General features: G+C 33.8%; 1 protein-coding gene across 1 annotated transcript; it reads right to left on the reverse strand.

The window, feature by feature from the left end:
* Positions 1-1,665: 1,665 nt before the first annotated feature.
* On the reverse strand, positions 1,666-25,617 carry LOC149217557 (cysteine-rich receptor-like protein kinase 2). Its single transcript, XM_089390278.1, has 10 exons — positions 25,086-25,617; positions 24,616-24,660; positions 24,376-24,501; positions 24,145-24,284; positions 23,841-24,051; positions 23,497-23,731; positions 23,213-23,360; positions 22,766-23,108; positions 9,994-10,942; positions 1,666-1,825 (listed from the first exon to the last, which is right to left on the reverse strand). The coding sequence occupies exons 1-10, from the start codon at positions 25,615-25,617 to the stop codon at positions 1,666-1,668; spliced, it is 2,889 nt and encodes a 962-aa protein (XP_089246404.1).
* Positions 25,618-26,530: the final 913 nt, after the last annotated feature.

Genomic DNA, 26,530 nt, shown 5'->3' on the forward strand with positions numbered 1-26,530 from the left:
AACCTAATATAGGGTCCAAAATTTTTTCCCTCAAGGCACTGGCCCAGACCCCATAGAGGGGGGCTACCCGCCCCCCTTAAACCCCCTATGATCCCTCCGCTGCGAAATCGGCACAACGAAGGGGGGGCTCTGGCCCCCTTCTAACCTCCCAGTTCGGCTAGTCGTGGAAAGAATATAACACAACCCAACATTCTCCCACTTGTTGTTTTCTTTCCATAGGGGGCCACAGGAGAGCTTAGTTATTTATCCAGCCTTGCAATGCCCATTGTTTCTCTACACCAAGAGAACTTATCAGAGCTCACAAATTTTGTCAATGCATCTGTAGTATTCTTCAAAGTGTCCACCTTTACCAGCAATGCCCTTTTGTCTTCTATCATATCCCCCACAAAGTGATACTGAACATCAATGTGCTTTGTCTTTGAATGGTAAGCATGGTTCTTTGCCAATAAAATTGCACTTCGGCTGTCACAGTCTATCCTTATAGCTCCCTGTACTAACCCCATACTTGAACACAATATCTACAACCGAACTGCTTCCTTGCTTGCATGAGTGGATGCCATGTATTCTGCCTCTATAGTTGATAGTGCCACTACATATTGTTTCTTACTCATCCAACTGACTGCACCTCCAAATAGGTTAAACACATACCCACTTCTATATCTTCTCTGATCTAGATCTCCAGCCCAGTCCACATCAACAAAGCCATGGATATCCAAAACTCTGTCCAATCCCGATCTTCCTTGGTAGCACAAACCATAATCACTAGTGCCACGAAAATACCTGAAAACCCACATCACTGTTGTCCAGTGCTCCTTCCCTGGTTTTGACATAAACCTGCTCAATACTCCCACTACATGTGCAATGTCTGGTCTAGTACAAACCATTGCATACATCAGGCTACCAACTGCACTTGCATATGGAACATGGGACATGTCCTCTTCCTCTTCTTGTGTCTTGAGACACTATTCAACAGATAAATTCACACCTACAGGAATAGGAACTTTCTTCGGTTTACTATCCTACATATTAAACCTTTGCAGTATTGTCTTGACATACTTCCTCTGGTTTAACTAGAGCTTCCTCTTTGCCTGATCTCTTTTAATTTCCATGCCCAAAATATAGTTTGCAGCACCAAGATCTTTCATGTCAAATTTGGAGGAAAATTGGGTCTTCAAATCTTGAATAATTTCTTTGTCATTTCCAACCAACAACGTATCATCCACATACAAGACTAACACGACCACCAATTAATTTAAAATACACACAATGATCTGCTTTGCTTCTGGTGAAGCCAAGTCCCCGTATAAATGTATCAAATTTCTTATACCACATCCTTGGTGACTTTTTTAACCCATACAGAGACTTCTTTAACTTGCATACCAGTTCTGTAATAACCAAAACTGGAAAACAGGAACCGTAAAAATTTTGATTTTGTACTTACCTGAACTGCTATCTGATCTGGTGAAGTTGATGATGCTGCTACTGCTCTGCTCCAATTATCGGGAGACCAATTCCACCCAGCCAGACTGAGCAGAGACTGGCTGCTCAATCCAGTAAGCTTCTCACAGAAGCTCACTGTCCCCCGTGCCCAGAACCTCAGACTGATTAAAGCTCTTCCAATGGCAGACCTTCTTCACTGCTGAACTCCTCCTCCTGGTTTTTAACTCAGTTGTTCGACCCCCTTCTCGGTTCAGTTCTCCGGTTTTTAACTGTCGGCTTGGCGGTGGCCACCCTCCTACCTGCAGCCACCGCCTTCCCTCCTCCCGACACGCCTTGCATGCATTCGAGACCATCAGATATTTGTAATCCCTCACGCTTTATCAACCTGTTATATTGTTTATATTTAATATAAAGTTTAACTTTATATTTATTATACAGTTTGTTTTATATTTATATTTAATACAGAGTTTGATTTTATATTTATTTATTATAGAGTTCTATTTATATTTAATTTAATATAAAGTTTTAGAACTTTATATTATTTAATGATTGATACTAATATTAAATCTTTATTCTATTGAATAAATAGATGGGTTGTTACAAGTTCTTTCTTACCCTTCACCGCAAAGCCTTCATGTTGCTTCGTGTAGATCTCCTCTTCCAGATCCCCGTGAAGAAATTTTGTCTTCACATCCATTTGTTCTACCTCAAAATCAAAAGCAACAGCAATAGATAAAAGTAATATAATAGAAGCTACCTTGGCAATAAGAGAAAAAAATATCAGCAAAATCAATTCCTGGCACCTGGGAATAACCTTTTTCTACCAACCGAGCTTTGTATTTCTCCACCTTTCCTTCTGCATTTGTCTTCTTCTTAAACACCCATTTGCTGCCAATGGGTTTCCTTCCAGCCGACAACTCCACCAGATCCCAAGCCTCATTTTTGTGCAAAGATGTCATTTCATTTGCCATGGCCTCTTTCCAAAGTTTTCCATCCTCTGAATCTACTGCTTCCTTCACAGTTCTCGGATCATCATCAGTAATAGATAAATAAAAATTTGAACAGAAAGCAGATGGACTATACCTTTCTGGTTGCCTTCTTTCTCGAACTGATCTTCTCACACCTGGAGTTTGTGGCTCTTCATCCTCTGATTCCTCTTCTGTTATAGAGTCTGATTCCTCCTCCTTAAGCTCAAACTCTATCATCCTCTGATCCTAAGATAGGTAAAATGACCAAAATGATAGAGTCATTAGCCTTTAAAATCTCCAAACTAAAAGTTGAGCAACACTCGAGGAATGGGAGAGCTCCTAATACCTTTGCTCCTAGAAATCCAAATCCAAATCCATATAGAAGAACTAATGAGCAGTTGTAGATTTTGCAAAGAAACAAAGATGCTAATGAAGCTCAAAGGGTGAGGGCTCCTTTTCAAAATACAGTCATGGAAGAAGAGTAGTTTGAAGAAGAAGATGAGATCCATTGTCTGGAAGACGAAGGCAATGCCTCCTTTTTTACTTCAGCTGCCTATGAAAGGTCATTATTCAATGACCGGATCAACCAAGAATGGGATGGTGAAGCTGCTTTACAAACTGTAGATCAGCAAAGATATGATTTGAGGTTAAAGATAAATAATGCCAAGGAAACTCCTGTTCAAAGAGCTGTTGTCCCCACAGTACAGTAAGCTAATAAGCAAAAACAACCAGTAGTTGATCCCATCGTCCTCCAAGCTCCAGCTCATGAGGTAAGAGGTCTTGAAAAGTCTCCTTCTCCTTCCAATTTTCAATCAGAAATTCAGAAGCTGAAGATACCCATGCCTCTGATTGAACTATTGAAGAATGAGTCCTTCAAAAGATCCATCCTCGAGGCCCTTGAGCCTAAAACCATCCAAGCCTCCACTGACTGTGTGAATCTCCATGATGACAAACCAGCTGTTATTCTCAGCCCAATGATTGAAAATTGTGAAGATAGCTCCCCATCATTCTATGTCTCTCTAATTATTCATGATAAAGTCCTTCACAACTGTCTTCTGGACACTGGAGCCATCCATAATCTAATGCCCAACACTGTCATGGATGAGCTGGGTCTAGACATTACCAAGCCTTATCATGACATGTTCTCTTTGGACTCTAGAAAAGTGAAATGTATAAGATTAATTATAAATTTTTATTTATAATTAGACAAACTTTTAAAGAAATCAAGACTCTCAATTTGTATAACTCATTTGATTTCTTTTCGAGAAAATAAAAACATAATTTTTTATTAATATAATGGTTATTTCACATAATACAAAGTGCTCAAAATAAATAAATAAAATTTTAATTTTAATATTATAAATTTAAAATATAATTTTGCTCATTAACGGCCTATAAACACTAAGGCACGCTTACTTCACAATAGACTTGATAATAAAAAGTCGAAATAATTTAATAATTGTAAGAGATTCGAATTTACGCGTCTTCGTCCCTAAGTCATTAATAGCTTACTTCACACTAGACTTGATAATAAAAAGTCGAAAAAATTTAATAATTGTAAGAGATTCGAATTTACGAGTTTTAGTATAATCATCAAAACCTCCCCAGTCAAATTCAAAACCCTAGGCCTCGTCATCAAATATGGAATTTTTGAAAACCGCGTTTACCTACCGTATTTCTGAAAGGCGTGGAATGGGCTCCATACACGTAATAGGCTTTTTATAGGCGTGGAATGGGAACTTGCATCGTCGGCATTATAATCTTGTAATTATTATAATTGATTATTAAAATTTATAATTAAGACGTTTTTATTTATACATAAACTTTTGAATTTATTATATATTAAAAATTTTGTATACGAAAGCGTGATGCAAATATATTATTTGATTATTATATTTAATTTATAATTTTAAAGTTTTGTTAAAAATAATCGAACAGAATTTAATGTTGTTAAATAGGGAGTCCATACAGGTGAAGATGGTTTTCTAATAATTATTTGTTTAAAAATAATGATATTTAAAAAAAATAAATTTATAAAATTAAAATTATATATATATAAAATTTGTATAATTAAAAATTATAATGTTATTTTTATTTATAATTATGTTGATAAGTATGTTTATTTTGGAATAGAGTTTTTAGAATTTTAATTTAACTATCAATAAGTATTAGGTAGATGGTAGAGATTTAATCTCCACCTAATATTCTAGAGTATTTTTAATAGTGTACAAAAATTAAAGGTTGAGAGTTATCTTCAAAATAGTTATGCCATTTTTTCCATTTTAATTAATTTGATTAATTAAAACAAAATGTTATATGAACAAGTGTCACATGGAATGAGTTAGAGTTTTGAAGACATATAGTAGTAATAAACCATGCTATTGGAATATAATATTATAACAAAACTTATTTATAAATTAAGAATCTCCATGGTGAAATGGAGGTGAATCTTTATGTTTAGGTAAATGGTAATATGTTTATGTATTTTTTAATTTATATATGTTTAACATATATATAATTTTGTTTATAATTGTGAATAATAATAAGATAAAATAGAATTATAATTAAGTCGTAAGGCGTTCCATCTGAAAATAACTTTCCTCGTGTTATTATTGTAGGACATTGGATTATTTGTTAGACGATTGAAAGGTGTTCAATCGTTAGATCAGATCAGGCGAAGGTAGTTAGGGATTAGTTTTTCAGTCGTTCGATCAATTAAGCGAAGGTAGTTAGGGATTAGTTTTGCTAGATTTCGTTACTTTGCCACTTCTCAGATCTTTCTGCGGCATAGAATCTCCTTCGCCTAGTGCTAACTGTCATAGTGATTGGTTTTGAGGTTTGACTGCTTCTTTGAACTGTATTATATTTCTTCCATTCCCATCTTATCTTGTTGATCTCGTTGAAAAGCAACAAATGGAACAGGCACAAGTTGTTGTGTATTCTGTGCTATTGGCTTCAGCTCATGTTGGGAACCAACGAAATGTTGTGCACGCTCCAATCAATAGATGGAATAGGCACAAGTTGTTGTGTATTCTCTGCTATTGGCTTCAGCACATGTTGGGAACCAGCAAAATGTTGTGCATGCCCCAATCCTCTTGAATACACAGGTTGTGAAGATGGATTTACATTTCCCTGTGCTGTGCAATTTTCTTGAGGACTTGTCTGGGTTTGCATGCAATGTGACTATGCTTCTATCTTCTTTTGTGCTACTGCTAATATGATGTTGGCCTGCATTCATGTTCGTGAACAGGACATCATTATTCTGGCTACATCTGACATAATCTTTGTTTCTGACTCTATTCTCCACAGTGGCATTCAGATTTTCTCCGAGACCAATGGATTGGTTGTCTATGGGAGCCCTACTAGCTTTTGTAACACCTTTTCTATTATAATTTTGTACATCTACAATCTCCAAATCTATGTCTAGATTTCTTCTTAAAGCATCATTTTGAAGAAGGGGAAGACTAATTGGTGGAAAGGTGTTGCTTCCTGCTTGGACCTTCTTAGCTTTCACATTCTTTATATGATGTTGGTGTGCATTATGGATTGGATCATATCTTCACACTAAGTTTCCTGATTTCTATATATTTTCAAAGAATAGAATATTATTGATGCTAATATGTCTCGTTACAAAGCATTTGCACTTAGCTTTTGAAGATTGTGGGGCTACCTTCTATTATGATATCTCTGGTATAGGGATTTTTTTTTTTGAGTTATTGCTTTCAATTCTATTAAAATTTTGTATTTATGTTCAAATATAGTACTTACCATGGTGAGTGTGATATTGATTGTAACAACAAAATCACGAGGATCCCCTTAACCAGGAAGTTATTGTTGTGATGAGAGATAACCCAAAAGTGTTCAGAAGCAATGTCAAAAAGGCCATGGCAGGGGGTTATGTGGGATCTACTTATTTCTCAAAATACATGTAATTTTTTAATGGGTTCAAGCTTTACTGTGTGGCTTTGAACTTGAGAACTGAGATATGAAAGTTCTCTATCTTCTTTGGGATATAAAAGGTATTTCTGGTCTTTCCACTATACAAATTATGTATCTTTTAATCGTTTAAAATGAGCCTTAGCTATGAGAATTTTGTAGAAAATCCATGCTATGAATTTTTTTCCTTTTTGTTGTCTTAGGAAGAATTAAGTGTGCTTGCAATTTGAACTTGAGAACTGAGATATGAAAGTTCTCTGTCTTCTTTGGGGTACATAAGGTCTTTTTAGTCTTTCCACTATACAAATTATGTATCTTTTAATCTTTTAAAATGAGCCTGAGCTATGAGAATTTTGTAGAAAATCTGTGCTACGAATTTTTTTCCTTTTTGTTGTCCTAGGAAGAATTGAGTGAGCTTGCAAGGAGAATGAAAAGTGCAAAAGAAAGGTGTTCAATTTCCTTGATTTTGTATGATATGAATGACAATAGTGCCCCTCGCTTTTAGGGATTCTTGGAGCAAACACTCATGCAACAAGAGGTAAATTTGTCTGTGATCAATACTAGGAAAAAATACATTATATGGCACAAAACATATATTGTTGGTAGCTTCTCTCATTCTCATTCAGTTTTCACGACTCATAGCATACCACCTGTCCATCCTGCATAAGGAATCCATCAAGTCCTTTCTTGCAAGCATCTGTGCACACTAAAAACTCTTTTTCTGGATCTGCAATCTTTAACATTGGTGCATGTGTCAATAACTGCTTAAGTTGCTCAAAACTAGCCTCACACTCCTCTATCCATTCGAACTTCATACCTTTCCTTGCAACGATGTAATAGGATAATAAATCTGTGAGAAGTTCTTGATGAACCCCCTGTAATAGCCTGTTAATCCCATGAAAGATCTCACCTCATCTAAATTCTTTGGAGCTACCCACTCCATGATGGCCCTTATCTTTTCTGAATTACTGCAATTCCCTCCTTGGAGACAACATGCCCCAAGTAGAGCCTCAACACTGTTACTAAATTATTGGCATTCTCTTCCTCATTTTTAGATTATACCAATATGTCATAAATGACCACAATAAGAAACTTATCCAAATACGGATGCAACACACTATTCATCGAGCACATAAATGTAGTTGGAGCATTAGTTAAGCCAAATGGAACTACAATAAACTCATAATTCCCATACCTAGTCCAGAAAGTTGTCTTGTAAATGTCCTCCTCTTTGATGCATATCTGGTGATCTCTGGATCTAAGATTAATATTCGAGAACACTACTTCTCCCTTCAACTGATCGAACAAGTCATCAATCCTCAACAATGGATACATGTTCTTGATGGTCACTTTGTTCAACTGTCTGTATGTTAGGTCCCTATACTACTAGTGTAGTCCCATATTTTTATTATTGTAACCCCTTTATTGTATTGTTGTGCCCATGTAGTCCCAATATTGTTATTATTGTGTCCCATAGAAGCCTACTATTGTTATTGTTGTGCCCTTACATTATTATTGGTATGTAGGCTCTGATTATATTGTGACCCCTTAGACTCATATATATAGAAAGGAGGTATTGTCATTTGTATCATTGAATAATTGTTCATCTGTGTAATGTAAGGGATTTTTCCCCCTCGAATAAGCTAATTTTGAATTCATTGATCTATCCTTTCTTTTATTTTGTGATATGGTTGCATAACATTTGGTATCAGAGTTCTGGATTCTAGGGTTTCGCTGCTTCAATCCAATCATCATAGAATTTTCGCTATAAATTTTTTTATACAAAGCTTCAGAATCTGAAATTAAAACCTATTTGAGCCGAAATCTTAGTGAACCTTGTGTACAAATTTTTGATCTTGTCTCACTTTATTTTCAGAGATATCATCCGAAGAAGTTATGGTTGTTGCAGGCTCCAGAATTAGATCTCAAATAGGTGACCTTGGGAAACTCGTCATAAATTTATCTCTAAGCATCAGATTCAAATTTCATAAGAAGTGACAAAAAAAAAAAAAAAACAAAAAAACAGAGTGTAGTTTTTTGGGTATCATTTTCAGGGCCGAAGGTCGAAACAGTGATACGTGGTACTTCGTACAAGTTCACTCTACTGAACAAATCTATAATTAGGTCATCGTGGGATACTGGGCATAACGCTTTCTTGGAGAATGCAATATTGACAAGACTTGTGGGGTTGGAAAGAGGTCTCAGAGGGCTCCCACAAGACATAGTTTCAAACCTTGGATATCCTAAACTACAGAGATACATCAGATTCAATATCGATCTGCTACAAAGCAAAAAAAGAACGTTTATACTTTTTTTTTTTAAATTTTGCGTAAGTTTTGTTTCAAAAAGTAGTTGGAAGTGATTCAAAGGGAATTGTGAAGCATAATTATCGTTAATTGACCCGAAGAAATAAAATGGAAACACCTAGTAAGCACCCCAAAATATCTACTATGACACATGAAGATGAGGAAGAAATGAAACATGATATATCAAAATTATGAAACCAAGTGCAACAAATTTCACTCTCAAAAAAGGCAATTGAAGCTAAGATGAATGGTTTGAAGAATGGAATCAAATATAATATTAATGGTTTGAATATTGGCAGGGAAGCTAAGATCAATGGTATAGAAGAAATATTGAAAGGCAAAATGGAAGATTTGAAGAAAGACATGGAAGATTTGACAAAGTTGCTACAAGAAATAATTCCTAATGGCGAAAAGGTAGTAGAGGAAACTCACGATGAGAACAAAATAAATTTTAATCATGATTTCATAGACTCCAACATTGGATTAAAATACCCACCATGTTCCAAAGACCGATATGAAGAAGTTTGATGGAAATGATCCCGTAACATGAATACTACAGATGGAGCAATATTTCGATCTCCATAATGTGAAAAAAACACAAAAGGTACGCATTGAAACTTTATATTTAGAAGCCAATTAGTTTGTATGTTATCAATGGATTTTCTCTCGTAAACAAATTGTCACTTGGTGAATTTTTACGGAGTAAATGATAGCACATTATGAGGATACAAAGAGCAACAACGTCTTTAGCCAATTGATAAATCTCAAACAAAAATGTTCAATGCAGAGCACATTGACGACTTCAAAAATTTGAATATAAGGGTAAATGATATTCCAAAGGAGCATAGGGTTGATGTCTTCATAGGGACTTTAAAGGATAACATCCAAAATGAGGTTTGTCTTTGGGAATTTGATTCATTGGAGGAGGCATTCAGGTTGGAAAGAAAAATTGAAAGCAAAATTATGGCAACAAGGAATTCTACCACTCACAACTATAAAGATGGAAGTTTTGTTGCTCATAGCCTTCGACAACCTAAAAGGTTGATACCACAATAATTAGAATAAAAATGAGCAAAAGGATTTGTTACAGTTGTGATAGCAAATACACTAAAGGTCATAAGTGTGCTGCGAGGAAATTAATTTACATAGATTGTGAAGAGGAGGAAGAAAATGATCAATAAACATCAAAAGAAGAGGATATACACCAGGAAATAACCTCAGAGAAAGAAGAAATGGATCCGACCATATATTGTAATGCATTGGCACTTTATGGATATCATCCACCATTTGTTGGGTGTGGAGCTTGATTATCTTCTTTATTCAGAGGTATTGTCGCATTGGACCTAAGTTTGTAATGTGGTGGCAACACTGCCCATAAAATGCGTGCCACAAAGGGGGTCCAGGGGGATGCAATGGCGATTATTTGGAATGGAGATTTATATAAATTATAAATCTCGTAACGCAATTGGCAGCCCATAGAATAGATGCGTGCTCCATTTGATCCGGTTGGGGATCCAAATGTTATATTCGACTGAGCGGCATATAAGCAAGACTGGCAGCTCTCTTGGGACAGATCTGTCCAACACTGGGCTAAGCTGTAGATTCGCTTCGAAGGCGAAGAAGACTCTTCGAATACATGTGCAACAAAAAAGTTGGGACTCCGGACGGCCGTTTCGGTAATATTTGAGACGACGTTTGAAACAGCCCATGGGAACGGCCGGGCAGTGGTGACCTTGTTGTATGCAACAGTATAAGGCTGGGCACCCTCACTGTAATTGTAAAAATAATGATTGTCGTAACGTAAGAAGCAGCCTTCGAGTTGAATGAATCCAGAAGTACTGTTTTGACATGTCTCAAGAAGCACTGCTTTTATCGTTAATGCGCACTGTTGGCAATCCGAGGAATTTAAATCTCCCCTGCACTGGAGAAGCCCATAAACAGAATCATTGCTGTTTTGTGCAGGCTCAACACTCGAGGTATTGAATCCAGTCATGGAAACGTTGGCCACCAATGATTCCAGAACATGGTTTAGATGAAGCTGGAAGGGGCTACCGTTTGTATACTGGCTATTCCCAGTCCCACAACTCTCCCCCCAAAAACGAGCTGTAAAATCTATCTGTTGACCCACTGAGAGGTGCAGACACGTCAATAGAGTGAAGGTAAGTAGCATGCTTCTCATTAATTGTTTCATCTTCATCTCCGTCGCAACACACGACATGAGCTCAACGCTCTTCGCTGCTGTTGTTGCTCCGATAATAACGCTGGGCCTCGTAAAGTTTTTGATGAATGGAGCTGCTCGTATCTTCTCAGAGCTTTTATCATGAATCTGTATTTTTTCCGGGCTGCTTTTTATTCTCTTTTCATTTCATTTAGGTTTATTTATTTTTTCAAAAGACTCGTTCAAAATGAAAAATATTAAGATTAAATTGTAAATTCAAATATAATAAAAAAATTATTTTGTTTGAGAGTGGGTATTCCCTTGATTTGATATGACGCTAGTTTACACAAAAGGGAGTTATAGTTTTCAATATATTTGACACATTTGATGGATCATGGTATTAAGCCATCACAAACTTAAATATTATTTTAATATTGTAAACAATATATAGAAGTAGAAGAGAACAGGAGAATTTTATCAAATAGAAGAAAATATTATAATATAGATAGCAAGCTGGTTATTGTAGCAAAGAGATTAGAGATTCTAACCAACTATAGTTGACCAACTATCAATGATGCCTAGAGATTTTACTAAAATAGTTTTTTATGTCTTCATGTATATCAATTTCTGACCATTCTAACAAATAGATTAGAGATTCTAACTGACTAACCATAGTTGACCAACCATCACTGATGTCTAAAAATAGATTAGTAAAGAGATTAGAGATTCTAACCAACCCTCAATGATGCCTAGAATTATTCTACTAGAATAGTCTTTTTTGTCTATAAGTACATCAATTTTAGAATAATGAGTATATTTTTATAAGTTTCTATTTACAAAATGTTCTATTTAAACAATGTATCTCAACACTATAAACTTATGTTATTAATCTCATTTCCTTTCAAAAACAGTTAGTTGAACTTTTTTTAGCTATATAATTTTCATTTGACATTATGTTCAATGGATAATTTAAAAATAAAAATAGAAACATAATTTAAATAAAAATAACATTATAACTTTAAAATATAATTTACTTAATAAACAACAATATAAATTTAAAATACAATTTTATTAAACAAACATCAAAACACTTGCTTCACAATAAATTTAATAATAAAAATATTTTAATAATTATAAATCAATTCAAATTTACGTGTATTGTTTTTTAAACTTTTTACAAAGTCATTGAGGAATCGTCACTTTTATCATAAACAAATAATATAATTATGAGAACCTCTGTGGTTGATTGACTGTTCTCGTTGGCAAGTGTGGAAATTATTTCCTTGACTATTAATGGTCTAAACTAATGGTGGGAATCATTATATCTTATATGGTTCCAATAGACTTTATGAAAAAAGGGATTGATTGGACTTCATTGTTTGTGATAGACACAATTATTCCGTATTCAAGAATTTAGCATTTAATAAGGACCACGAGACGTGAGGAAATTTCTTCACGTGAATGGTTGATTGATTGACTATTCTCCTTCTCGAGTGTGGAAATTCCTTCCATGAGCACAACGTCTGTGGTTGATTGACTATTCTCGTGGACAACTGTGGCACGACAACGCTTGTGGCTGATTAACTTTCTATCACAATTATTCCGTATTCAAGAATTTAGCATTTAATAAGGACCACGAGACGTGAGGAAATTTCTTCACGTGAATGGTTGATTGAACGTCCAATGGGATTAACGATTAAAGTGTTTATGGATTTTTACTTTAGGGGTATGAATTGTAAATTAACATTACTTTTTTTCAAAATAGAAACAAATCGAAAAAAATTCGAAAGCTCTTGATCATTATAGTACTTTATGAGATAACTAGTTTCATAAATAATTAGTCTCATGTTTTTTATCTCGTTAAAATATCATTTTAGTTAATTTTTAATAAATAAATAAAAAAAATTTCAAATAATATTTTTTTAAAATTAAATCAGTATCTTACTCTTTATTTAGTTAAAACAAAAAATCTCTGAAAACCTATGGGTTGCATCATTAATTACTGAATGAATATACAAAGGGATTAAAAATCAAATCTTCCCTGCGAACGACGTGTGTGTAAATTCGTTGCATGAGTTTACACACAAAGTTTTTTGATAAAGTGTCATCCCACACTTTCGAAATTTCACCGTTGTATTTTACAGTTTAAACATTACGATTAAATCAAATACGGTTTGGTTTTGTTTGTTTGTTTTGGAGAAGTGAGGTGGCCAGTATATTTATGTGTATTAATAAATTTATTTTTAATTTTATATATTAATATAATTTTTATTAATTAAAAAAATATATATATTTTTTAAATTTATAAGTTTAAAATTAGAGGAGTAGAGTATGTATGCCTTGGTAGATTTAGCAGTCAAAATTGTTACACGGAGGTGGGTCCCTTGTCCTATAAACAAGGGGGTCGCATGGATTTTCAGGTGCCGGAATCTGGCAGAAACAATTGAGGTGAAAATTTGATTTGTGTTATTTAAACTAGTTTTTTTACTATATATATATATATATATATATAGATTCAGCACCTGAAAAACCCTAGGGCACTTTGATTGTTCAGGAGTTACCCATCAAATTTGTGATTTCAATAAATTCCTACCGGATTTTATAGAAATTAGACCTGAAAAACTTCCAAAATATTTAACTAAAAACAACTCATTTTTATGATGTGATATGAAAATATGCATAATTTTTTTGTGTAGATTTAAAATATTATAATTAAAAAATTATTTGATGTGATCTCTCCGAATCTACTCTAAATATTTAAATGTTAACCATAAATAAAATATTTTAATATTTAAATTAAATAATATTATGTTATATTATTTTTCCATATATATACAAAAAAAAAAAATAATTAAAAATATATATTTTTATATTTTCTAATATAAAAAAATTACAATTTTTTAATAACAACAAAATATATCATTTACAAATAAAATGTTAAAATATTCACATTCAATATAAACTTGATATAATTTTTAATTTTTTTTTTTTTTAAACCCTCTTAATATATTATAAATACAAAATTAAAATAAATTTATATTGATAATTTAAAATTAAACTCCCTGCACAAATAAATAAAAACTCCAATCAATCCATTTTTTTAATTGTTATAGTAGAAATCATTATCTTGAAGTAGGAGATAGAGATAGCTCATGTTCCTTTTATCCTCTTCATTTATTTCATTCTCTTTATGGGTCCTCTTGTATTTTCCAAGATTCAATTATTGGATCGCGGGAATTCTCATCTTGGTGATGTTTACAATCACGAGGCTCTGCTTGGATTTATGTTTGAAGTCACTATAGGGTCTCATTTTTCTTCTTCGTTTCTAAGAACTTTGCAAAAATATTTTTCTATTTTGGAGAAGGACAAAAAGGAGAATCCAATGTGTTTTCAGGAATCTATTGTAATGAAAAAAGAGTTGATATTACAACCGTAGTGAGCTCTTCAAAAGTTTGAGCTTCTAAAGATTCTTCTTCAACATTTATAGTTTTTCTCCTTTTAAATGCTTTGAATGTTGATTTTTGTAACTATGACCCTGTTGGAGATACACTTTCTCTTAGTCTCTTTAGCTCTTTCTCTATCATCCTTGGAGTTTCCACTGTTTTTTTACTAGAAACTGGCTCTTCAATCTCTTGGAATGTATTCTTTGCCCATTCTTCCATGTTGGAAAACTACTCAATTTTAGGTTCTACCACATGCATATATGGTACAAATTTCTGAGCAATTCTCATTGATGAGATTACTCCTAATGGATCATATGACCAACTAAAACTTAACTTAAAATTCATCTGGCTCAATAATTCATTGACCTCTTTCTCTACAGCTCTGATGTTGATTATGAATGGACGAACTTTCGCTTTCAATTTAAACCGAGTTTTTTGTTTTCTGGAAACAAAATGAACCTCATCCATGTAAAGCATTTGTCTAATGTAATCAAGAGAAAAAATCCTTATGGGGAGGAATACTAGCAATTTGTATGGTTGAAGCTCGTAGCCATAAATCCCGAGTTCAGTGAAATTTTGGTATAAATACCAGTCTCCAACCTTTGTCTTCTCACTCAAATGAAAAATTATCTTGATCTCTGTTGAAATCATGGGGACTACATCATTGTTTAGCAAACAAGTAGCTATATAGAAGAATTGATTAACAAAATCACTAAACGAAAACTCTTCAAGGTTTTCCTCACCAAAGATGTCCAATGGATCACTGAAAGAGGTTTACCTTCAGCATCCAACTTTTGTAAACGAAAGTTGAATCTTTTAGATTGATGATATAAGAACAAGTAAACTAAGACTAACTGGTGGTTAAATGATATTTCAACATTGAACTTTAAAAATTGATCATGAATAATATCAAAAATAAACTAACTATAGTTGAACATAATTGAAGGTTTTTTACTAGAAGAAAACACTGGTAGAAATCCCAAAATGACTTCATCAACCCACTGGTCACTAGGATATCCTAATAGACAAGAAACTAAGGAAATAACCTGCCTAGAAATATCAGGAAACATTCCAAAGGAGTAAGGAGGGTTAGTTCTGGGTAATTCTGAGTTTTCTAATAAAAATGACTTAAATATGTGAGCTCTTTGTGGGAAAGTAAGTTTCTGATAGATTTCCACTAGATCATTTGAAAAAAAAGGGTGTAAAGAGTCCTGAGGGTTTAGTTTTAGGGCTTGGAAAATTGACTCAGTTGTAAATGATGAGTTTGAGGGAAGCAGAACTAGGGCAGTAGGGATTCCAAAAAACATAACTCATTACTGATGTTTTCGAACTTTTGAAATGTCCAATTATGAAGTTCGTAGAGATTGAACTCACAATTGGTCTCTACAATTAAACTGAGTGTCAACCAGTGGGAGTTCATCTAAATTAATGATAGGTGCAACAAAATATTATCTACATGCACTTTCACTTTTCCTTTATGGGAAGCCGTTAGAAAAACAAAACGTTGATAAAATAGAGATAGAGTTACCCAGAAATATCGCTGTTAGAGGTCGTTGTTAGCTGGGATTCTGCTTGCAGTGGCGTTCTCGCGAATTGTAGTGATAGGTAGAATTGAGAAAATTAGCAATTTGAAAAGGATAACATAGTTTATTAGGATCGAATAACGTTTTATTTGTTAGTTTAACCGTTATTGGTGTGGAAAATACAAATGAACGTTGGCAAGAGTTTAATGAGCAACGATCATTTTCTAAGTTTAGCGGAAGGGATAGCGATGATTAAATATGGCGGGATATTGGCAAGTGGTGAGAATAGCAGGATGTCAAATGGCGGGAGAAATGAGTGGCGGAAGAGTGGTTTGCGGGGTGCGGGGGCGGGAGTAGTAAGTGGTATTGAGTGGAGGGGGGCTGCAATCTTTGCGGGAGTGATGCGTAGAAAAAGAGGGATTCATCAAATCCACTTTAACGATCCCCTTCCCCCCTCCCTGCCCCCTTCGTTAACGTTGGAGGATGTAGGGGGTCCGCTATTATCCGGGGTCGTTGATTCAGGTGGCCTCCAAGGCTTCATCATTGATTGTTGCAACCGCGTTAAATGCTGGCAGACGACAATAAAATCAGTTATGATGCTTGTGCAATTTATCAAGATATTTAAGAATGTTGAAAAAATCTAAAAAGATGTTAATTTTCTACACATGTAGGAAGTGGGACACTTTTTGTGATATTTAGTCATGACCATAGTAAAAAAACATATTGATATTATTTTTCATTCATCACTGTAATGCCATATTCTTTCTTAATGTTATATCTTGTGTAATGTACTTTAAAAACTTATTAATAATGCTCCATAAAAACCCATATTGATTAATCTCTAAATCCTGTAGGTCCAAATTAACCCCCTAAACAATATACATTAACCCCCTAAAACCTTAACCCCATTCCCCTAAGTCCTTAAACCCCTAACCCCTAATCCCTTAACCCCTAACCCCTTAAAAACCCTTAAACAATAACTCCTTATCCCTAAGCCCATAAATTAATTAACCCCTAACTTGACCTAACCCCTTAATTGACCCTAATGAAAATAATCAAATAATATTTCTAGTCCACATCAAGATGACAACATAGTTCAAACACCTCCTAAAAGAATATTATAAAATACATTTACAATAGAAACTTAATACAATTTACAATACAAAGACATACAATCTAAAATACAATATACATATAAACATTTACAAAAACAATCTACAATACAAAGACATATAATAAATAACTTGTACGATATTCATGTCCGCATTTGGTGTTTCCATACTCTCTACAATCATTTTTAGCTGATGTTATTAGAATTCTCCTTGGCCTCAAGCCATTGCATTTTCTACAAAGGAAATAACATTTTCCATCCTCAGAAGCCCTCAATGTTAATCCCACATATCCTTGGACTCCTTGAGGGATGTTATGTGACATTTTTTGTTACCAAACTTTTAGTGATGATTTTTTTCAAACATTAACCTCAAAATAAGCCTAAAACCTTTCAAAACAATTGTCACTAGTACATATAGCAACTATGTCAAAGTTATATGATGTTAGGACACACTCGCGCGTGCACACACACACATCTTATAATTATAATAATATATGTAATAAATTTATATATATAATTTATATTATAATCCTATAATATTATATTAATATTAATATTTAAATATATATATATTGATTACATATTAATAATTTTATATTTAATTATAGTATTAATGTTGTATTTATTTTAATTAGTCAAATTGATCCCAGATTAAACATTGTCAGCGCAAAATGCCATTAATGGTGGAATTGAATGTTATGCAATGGTTATTTACCATTTGTAGGAAATTGGACAACACATTTTCATATTGTACAGATCATCAGATATCTGACGATAAAAAATGTAGGTCAAATATTCGACGACAAGAGGGATTATAGGAAACTATCGAATAATCAACGGGATAGGATAACTGTTGAATATTCGACTAGTATATCATTGTCATTGGATATTCGACGACAGTCAACATTAAAAAAACAAAAAACAAGAAAACTCATTTAACTTCTAACACTTTTTCCGATTTTAGTCATTTCGTCTAATTACACAGTCGAAATTTTCGCCCAAATATAGTAGTGTTACATGAAGTCATTAAGTTGATTTTATAAATAGTTCTCTTAAACTATAGCTAAGTAAGAAATTCAAGTTTAATTACTTCTCATTTCATTTTTAAATGTTATATCTATAACTTCCTGCAAATGTGTGCATATAGACAATACAACATAAAACAAATATATACCATAACTATTTTATTCTTACCATTATTACACACTAATCATCCCAACATTATTACACACTAAACATCCCATCATGGGATAGATAAACTTTCTTACCTAATAGACAACCCTATATGGGATAGGTCAAGTTTATTATGCTAAACGAACATACATGGGACAGACCAAAGATTCATCATCTATTTTGTTGCAAACATGAACTAAATATACCAAATAAAAAAAATCAAACACGCCATACTTAACTAGACATCTCACTCATTGAGATATACATATCTCAATGCACCACTATCCCTTGTAAAATTCTGAAAACGATTCTCAAAATTTGCGATCTAAAATTTCAAATAAATCGTATCACCATGAAGCTGAAGAGATTTCGAAAACTTGGTCCACATTATCAACATTTAACTTGATTTCCCGAAACTTAATTTTTTGACCCTATCTTAATGCTCATTTAATTGAATTTTATGAAAATTTTGAGCATGAACTTTTTTTATACATTTAAAAAGAGGAACAAGTATGAGTCATAATTTGGATATGTGTAATTGTCCAATCCACAGTTAGATAGCTATTATTAACTGTTATCTATGAATACAAATTGACTCATTATTGATATTCATTTGTTTTGTAGATGGTGATGAAAACAAAAAAAAATATGTTTTGGTGATGATGTAGAAACAACCTCGGTATGAGAGCTGCCATATATAACTTAATTACACCAAAGGTGCTTCCTTTTGAAACACTTTAGCGCCGAATTTTGTCTACCATTTTGTTTTGCACCATTGATTCGAATAAAACTGTCACTATTTTTTGGTTCAAGCAGAAGCACATCCGTTACTAAATTCCACCATTTATGCAAGGCATGTCCCCGCTACTATACCAAGGGGGAGTACTAAGAAGCATCCCCATCGGTGGTGGCTATAGGAAAAACAATAAAATGACGTCACTGAACCCTAATTGGTGGACAATATAGTTGCGGAAATCACCGATGATGCCACTGTTGACTGAATAGAGGATCGTTGCAACAAGGACCCTGCATTATAGGTTGCATACAATAGCATATGAATGAATCCCCCTCACCTTCATATCTGCATGACACTCCCTACCATCACCGCCACCAGCTATGACGAATCGGTGCTTGGACACAACCAGAGCGGCTTATAGGCAACCACCATGCGGTTGGGAGCTGACGAAGTGGTCTTCATTGTTTTCCCTTCATCCTCAACTTCCAGCGTCGGGCTTCTCTCCTACACATTTGTAGCGCAGACCGACCAAAGAGATACCATTGTCCCCATTTTCAATTATAGTTTGAACCTATTTGCTGGTTGGGGCATTGGGGATGGCCTTATCTACAATTGCCTTTACTAACCTTCATTCTAGTCTTTTAAAGGCCCTATATGAGAATTTACCGAGTATTGATTACAACCTGTTTTTTGCTTCTCTGCGGGTCATCCCAAAGAAATTATTGATTAGGAGATTGAGCCTACAACTCTATATAATAGAGACAAGAGGGAGGCGAGGGAAAATTCATAGTGAGATAAGAGGGAGAGCATAATATTCAATATCAGTTCAATATGCATGTCGTTATAGACATTAGCTCGCCCCTCGATCGAGCTCTTGATCAACCAGTAATGATTGGAGAGAAGAGCATCAGGTTACACTCCTTGCTTTACCGATAGGTTAGGTTGAGGGGGATAGAGCATTTTTGCATTCGGCTTTGTCCCCATATCTGCTTCCCTTTAATTAGTCGTGTTAATGTACGTAGGTAAAGGTTGGGTATAAGAACCTATTGAATGCTTGTGCAATGCACGAAAGCGACATTTGGCAAGATGACTCTACAACCAATGCAGAACGAGAGAAATAATGATCACTGGAATAATCTTTTAAAGATAATTCTTGAATGTTTGTTGTATTCAACCGGGCAAGAATTGATCGACGTGAATTGGAGAACACGACACTCAGATCGATATCTACAACTTTGTCCATTTTATATCTTTGGTGGCCAAACAATTATTTTTCCATCACGCTGTGTGGGTAGGCTGTGGAGCATTACAATTTTGTCGGTGAAATGAAATTTGTTACAAAACAGGTCTAATTTCCCTGAACTACTAGACGAAACGAACATATTGGATTTCATCTGTATTTCAAGAATTAGTTTATTGCTCCATTTTAAAGATCAAACCTGAGCCCCACATTGAGGGGCATTGTGGAAGGCGGTTGTTGAATTCGTATCATTCAAATGAGCACCAAATTCTGCAAAAATATATATATAATTTTTTAAATTTTTTTATTTTTTTTAAATGTTAAATTCAAATTTATATCATTTTTATTTTGATATATATATATATATATATATATATCAAATTTAAAATATGATATTTGCTTTCAAATTTAATTCACCAGAAAAAATAATAATTTAGATTAATTAAATCTAAAAACATAAAATATTTATAATATATTCATTTAAACTAATATATACCTTTCCTATATATTTTTAATATAATATTATAATAATTAATAATTAAATTCATATATTCATATTTAAAGTCATCAATGATATTTTCGTGGTTTTGTAATTTCAGTACATATAAATTTTAAATAATATATATAATATTTTTTTAGAAATATTTATATAATAAAAACAATTCCTTAAAATGTGTATCATAGAAGACTATTTTTTATAACATTGTTGATTTGAAAATGCACATACCAAACATCATTTCATTAATTTCTACAAGCTCTAAATAAATTATTTATAAGCAATCACAATTTCTAAAAAATAATTAAATTATGAAAAACCTTTCATCACTCTACATTGCTGGAACCTAGGATTATTTAACTCAAGTCATGAACTTGCCATTCTTCAAACTTTCCATTCCCTCCAACATTAACTTAATGACATGAGTTTCAACTCTGGTGTTGAAATGAGACAAGTATCCAAGAATTCATCCATAGTGGTGTACTTATAATCTCCATAGAATTGAGAAGCCTCCAATTTTTCATATCACAATTCGAAACTGGTTTGATAATCTTTAACAAAAATGCTATGAAGAAATGAAATACATTGAAAAATAGAATATTTGGGAAAATCATCTAGAAAAGCACATCCCTAAATATTTTGAAAAAATACACCACTTAAAATAAGAATTTGTAATATTTAATAATATATTTTTGCAGATGATCTTTTTAACTCTTTTATCCTTCTATACATCGTTACATTTTTAAATACAATTATTATTTTATAACCTTTAAAAGAAAAAATATAGTCTCTCTTGAATATCCATTTTAAAATATATTAATATTTTTATTTTAATTAAATTTTAAAATATTTTAGAATAAGATGGACTAAAGCGAAAACAAAGCCAATTTCCCATTAAAATCTAAAATTATTACAAAATTTATGTTTCAAGTTATTCCAAAATTTACAATGGGATTACGCTTAGGTTTCGGTCTCTCGTCAACCTCTGCGATGCCAATCAGAAGAAAAACTTTAAAGTGCATCCACGGCACAATATTTAAACTAATATAAAACTAAATATATTTATAAATAATTACATTAATTAAACATAAATTATAAAAACTAAATATATTGGTATATAATTACATTAATTAAACATTCTATCTATACTACAAATATTAAGATGCATAACCTCAATTCATATGTCTATACCCCAATGCTATGATTTGAAAAGAAGCCAATTCTTTTGTTTGGTTTGGTTTGCATATTTATTTATCATTAAATATATTATTGTTTAAATAATTTTAATGTAGAAAAAGATGATTGAATATTTTTAAAATTAAATTATTATGTTATATGGTTTATATATATGGTGGTTCAAGTGAAATAGTTTTAAGAAAGATGAATATTTTTATTAATAAAGAAAGGTGGTTTTCAGATTTATAGATTATTGAGATTCTCAATCAATTTTTATAAATCTGTAACAATAAAAAAAAAATAGAAGTTTTTTTAAATATAGAAACATGGCTATTCTAAATGAAAATTTTCTATAAATTATGAGTGAAACCTATCAAAAGTGAATAATCTCTTAAAATAGATCCAAAAACATTATAGATGAGATGTGGAAAATATCACAACCTTTCTCAAATTATAGAAAGTCCTATTAAATCCACACTTCCAAGTGACATGGTATGAAAAATCTCACACTTCCAAGTGACATGGTATGAAAAATCTCAATAAATAAAAGAATATAAAAATAGCTAAAATTATTGTCTAATATTTTATAAATGAATTCAATATTGTTTTAACTTAAAACTACTAATTCAATATTGTTTTAACTTATATTTTATATAACTTAGTAAAAAAATTTACAAAATAGCTCAAAAGCATTTGCCAATATTTTAAAATTTTGAATTATTTTAAAATAAATAAAAAATCTTGAAATTTACCTTACTATTCAACAGATAATTCACAAATTATATTTTAATTAATAATTTACAAATTATAAATGAATTTACTAATTATACAGGCTCAAATGTAATATCCAATAATGAATCTACATAATCAAACGCTCTGACTCATCATAATCCATGAAACCAAGTAGAGTGACTTTTGATGCTTAATTGTCTCAAAACCATAGCATGAGAAGGGTAAATACCGCTTTATCACGCTTTATCATAATCAATGGTGATAAATATGATAGCAAGGCACCGCCTGATTTTCACCTTGCCTCCATAATGCTTATTGAAAGATTACCACATGCAGAGTCGACATTAAAAGGTGTCCTAGAATAAGTCGCTACTTCCAACGACTGAGCGTTGCTTGACGTGATGTTAAGGTCTTGAATAGGAGTAAATGTAGCACCTTCCAGTACACTCTGCTCATCTACGAAACGCGGCCTTGTGGGTGAAGGAATTTGTTGTTGCTCACCTATCAGCATCATCACCACATGGGACATCGAAGGCCTCAACATCGCGCCTCCTTGAGTGCACAGAAGACCAATTTTAATCACTCTGATCCCTTCTTCGCACGAGTAACTGCCCTCCAATGTCGGCTCCATAACTTCCCATGCTTTCTCTACGGTATACAGTCTCCATGTCTGCTAATTGACCAATATCCACAAAACCATAAAACATTAGTTAACATGGAATCATAGTTTTAAAAAAAATTCTACTTTAAAGATGAGGTCCACATGTGCCCTACAACTTCAATGAGAAACTCCATGTCTTGAGAGACACTGTAGTACTTCTTTCTTCCGCTGATAATCTCGAGTAGAAGCACTCCAAAGCTGAATACATCTACTTTCTCTGTCAACTGTCCGTGTAAGGCGTACTCAGGCGCAATGTAACCACTGCACAATCAAATCTTCATCTCTTAACCCTCTAAAAATTATATGATCGTTTCTCTATTGTAATTGATTAATATCCCGTAATTTATTAAATACAGTTTGGGACATCAACAGATTGAACTGTAGAGAGACTTCTTACAAAGTTCCTGCAACCCTGGTGCTAACATGGCTCTCATCTTCTGCAAATAGTCTAGCTAAGCCAAAGTCTGCTATTTTGGGTCGGTATTTATTGTCTAGTAAGATATTGCTTGCTTTGATATCTCTGTGGATGATTCGAACCTCAGACTCCTCGTGAAGATACGCAAGCCCACGCGCAGTTCCAACTATGATTCCATACCTGGCTGTCCAGTTAAGTAAATGGCTTTTTGTTGTATCTACAATTATTGCAGCACAGTAAAAGAGTCAAGAAGCTACATGCACAAACTTGAACAGTTACAGGATTGAATCAGAGATTAAACAGTTAAAGAGCAAGCGAGAACAAACCGAATATAATCTTGTCGAGACTACTGTTGTGGAGGTATTCGTAAACTAGCAGTCTTTCTGATCTTTGAACAGAGCAACCAAGCAATCTCACTAGATTCCTGTGCTGAACACGAGTTATCTGATTTGCTTCATTCAGAAATTCGTTGTCTCCTTGCCTTGAACCTATATTCAGCCGTTTAATTGCAACCTCTCTACCGTCAGGTAGAACCCCCTCAAGATCAATGAAATTCAAAATTATTTTTTTTTCTCCATTATAACCTACTAGTATGTAATTCAATGGAAGGCAATGATTTTAGGCCCTTACCTTGAACACAGATCCAAACCCTCCTTCACCAAGTTTGTTTTCTGCTTTAAAATCGGAGGTAGCCTGCCTTAGAGTATCGTATTTGAAAATCAGTTCAAGATTCGCGATAGGAGGCAACAAGTTACGTTCTCCTTCTTCACCTGCGAAAGCAATTACATAATGAAATAGGCGAAGAGTTCACCACATAGAAGCTAATAAGGTGCACACTGAACTATTGAGCAATTTTGGAACCTCTGATTCGAGAAATCCGTTCCCAACGTTTTCGGCGAAAACGAAATAGGCCTATAGCGGCAATTAACCCAACCGAAACGGCCAGTGCGCCCAGAGTTATCTCAAGCACATTACGTTTTTTGCCTCCTGCCAATTTTCACACAGCCTCAGCATTAAATTGGCCATGTTAAATTTCACCAAAATGTACAAAATAGTTAATAACTTTATTCTTATGATTGTAAATTATGTGAAGGATGATACCGGATGATGGAGCCGGTGGCGAGGGGATAGGAGCATGATTGCCCTCTGCCAATTTGCACACGAAGCCTCACCATTAAATCGGTCATGTTTAATTTCACCAAAATGTACAAAAACAGTTTATTCTTATCATTGTAAAATATGTGAAGGATGATACCAGATGATGCAGCCGGTGGCGAGGGGAAAGGAGCATGACGGCTCTCTGCCAATTTGCATAGGAAGCCTCAGCATTAAATTGGGCATGTATAATTTAATGTATAATTTCACCAAAATGTACAAAAACAGTTTATTCTTATGTGAAGGATGATACCTGATGATGGAACCGGTGTCAAGGGGATAGGAGCATTAGTGCCCTCTGCCAATTTGCACACGAAGTGTTAGCATTAAGTTGGGCCTCATCTTTAATTTCACCAAAATGTACAAAACTAGTGCTCCATCATTGTAAAATGTAAACTCTATGTGAAGGAACATACCGGATGATGGAGGCGGAGACAATAGAAAGGAATAAATCTCGTAACGCAGCTCGCAGCCCATACTATAGAAATCTGCTCCAAATGACCCGTATGGGCATTCGTTTGACTGATCAAATGTTATATTTGAGAGAGCAGATAAGCAAGACTGGCAGCTCGCTTGGGACAGATCTCTCCAACACTGGGCTAAGCCAAGGATTTTCCAATAAGGCGAAGCATACGATTGGAATTCATGTGCAGCAAAATGGTTGGGATTTCGTACGGCTGTTTCGCTAATATTTGAGAGCACGTTTAAAACATCAGAATCGAACGTTTCAGGCGGGGTAATGGTCTGCGCGTTGCATTTAGAAGCATAAGGCTGGATACCCTCACTATAATTGTAAAAATAATGATCGTCATAATGTAAGAAGCAGTCGTCCAGTTGAATGAATCCAGAAGTACTGTTTTGACATTTCTCAAGAAGCATTGTTTTTATCGTGGTTGCGCACTGTTGGCGGAGAGAGGTATTTAAATCTCCCCTGCACTGTTTTGACATTTCTCAAGAAGCATTGTTTTTATCGTGGTTGCGCACTGTTGGCGGAGAGAGGTATTTAAATCTCCCCTGCACTGGAGAAGCCCATAAACAGAATCATTACTGTTTTGCCCCTCAACACTAGAGGTATTGAAACCACTAGTAGAAATGTTGAGCACCAATGATTCCAAAACCTGGTTAAGATGATGCTGGAAGAGGCTACCATTTATATACTAACTATTCCCACAACCGTACCCATTCAGAAATAGTTGACCGACTGAAAGGCGCACACACGTACATAGACTGAAGGTAACCAGCATGCTTCTCATTAGTAGTTTTATCTTCGTCGCCATTGCAGCACAGGGTACGAGCTCAACGCTCTTCGATGCTGCTCCTATATTAATGTTGGGCCTTTGCAAAGATTTTGATGAATGGAGTTGCTCGTATATTTTCAGGCCTGGCAAAGTTCAACCTAACTTGACATTTTATCATGGTTTTTTTTTTCAGGGGTCAACTTTCATTTTTTATGATTATCTTTTCATTCTATAAGTTTTTATGTGAGTTAAAAAATTAGAAGACTGGTTCAAATTGGAAAATATTAATATTAAATTGTAAAATTGTAAAATAATAAATAGATTCATCAAAAATAAGCGGTGGGTGGTGAGGGGTGGACATTTCTCTTTTGATATAATGTGAGCGCACATTAAAAGGGTTTTTGGTTTGTATTATATTTGACTCATGCACAGTTACTTTATTCATCATCGCATGAAGCCAATAAGGTTAAAAGTCATTTCAATATTGCAGGCAATATAAGGAAAGTGAAGAGAAATTCTATCAAATCAAGAGAAATATTGAAAGTATGTACTTTATATTGACTATTCTAACCAAATATCAGTTCAATATTGCAGGTAGTATAAGGAAATACAAGAGAAATTCT

This window comes from Pinus tabuliformis, chromosome 1_1 (genome assembly GCF_031772625.1).
Source record: "Pinus tabuliformis cultivar Carrire ecotype Pingquan chromosome 1_1, CPIR1, whole genome shotgun sequence".
In the NCBI taxonomy this organism is placed as follows: Eukaryota; Viridiplantae; Streptophyta; class Pinopsida; order Pinales; family Pinaceae; genus Pinus; species Pinus tabuliformis.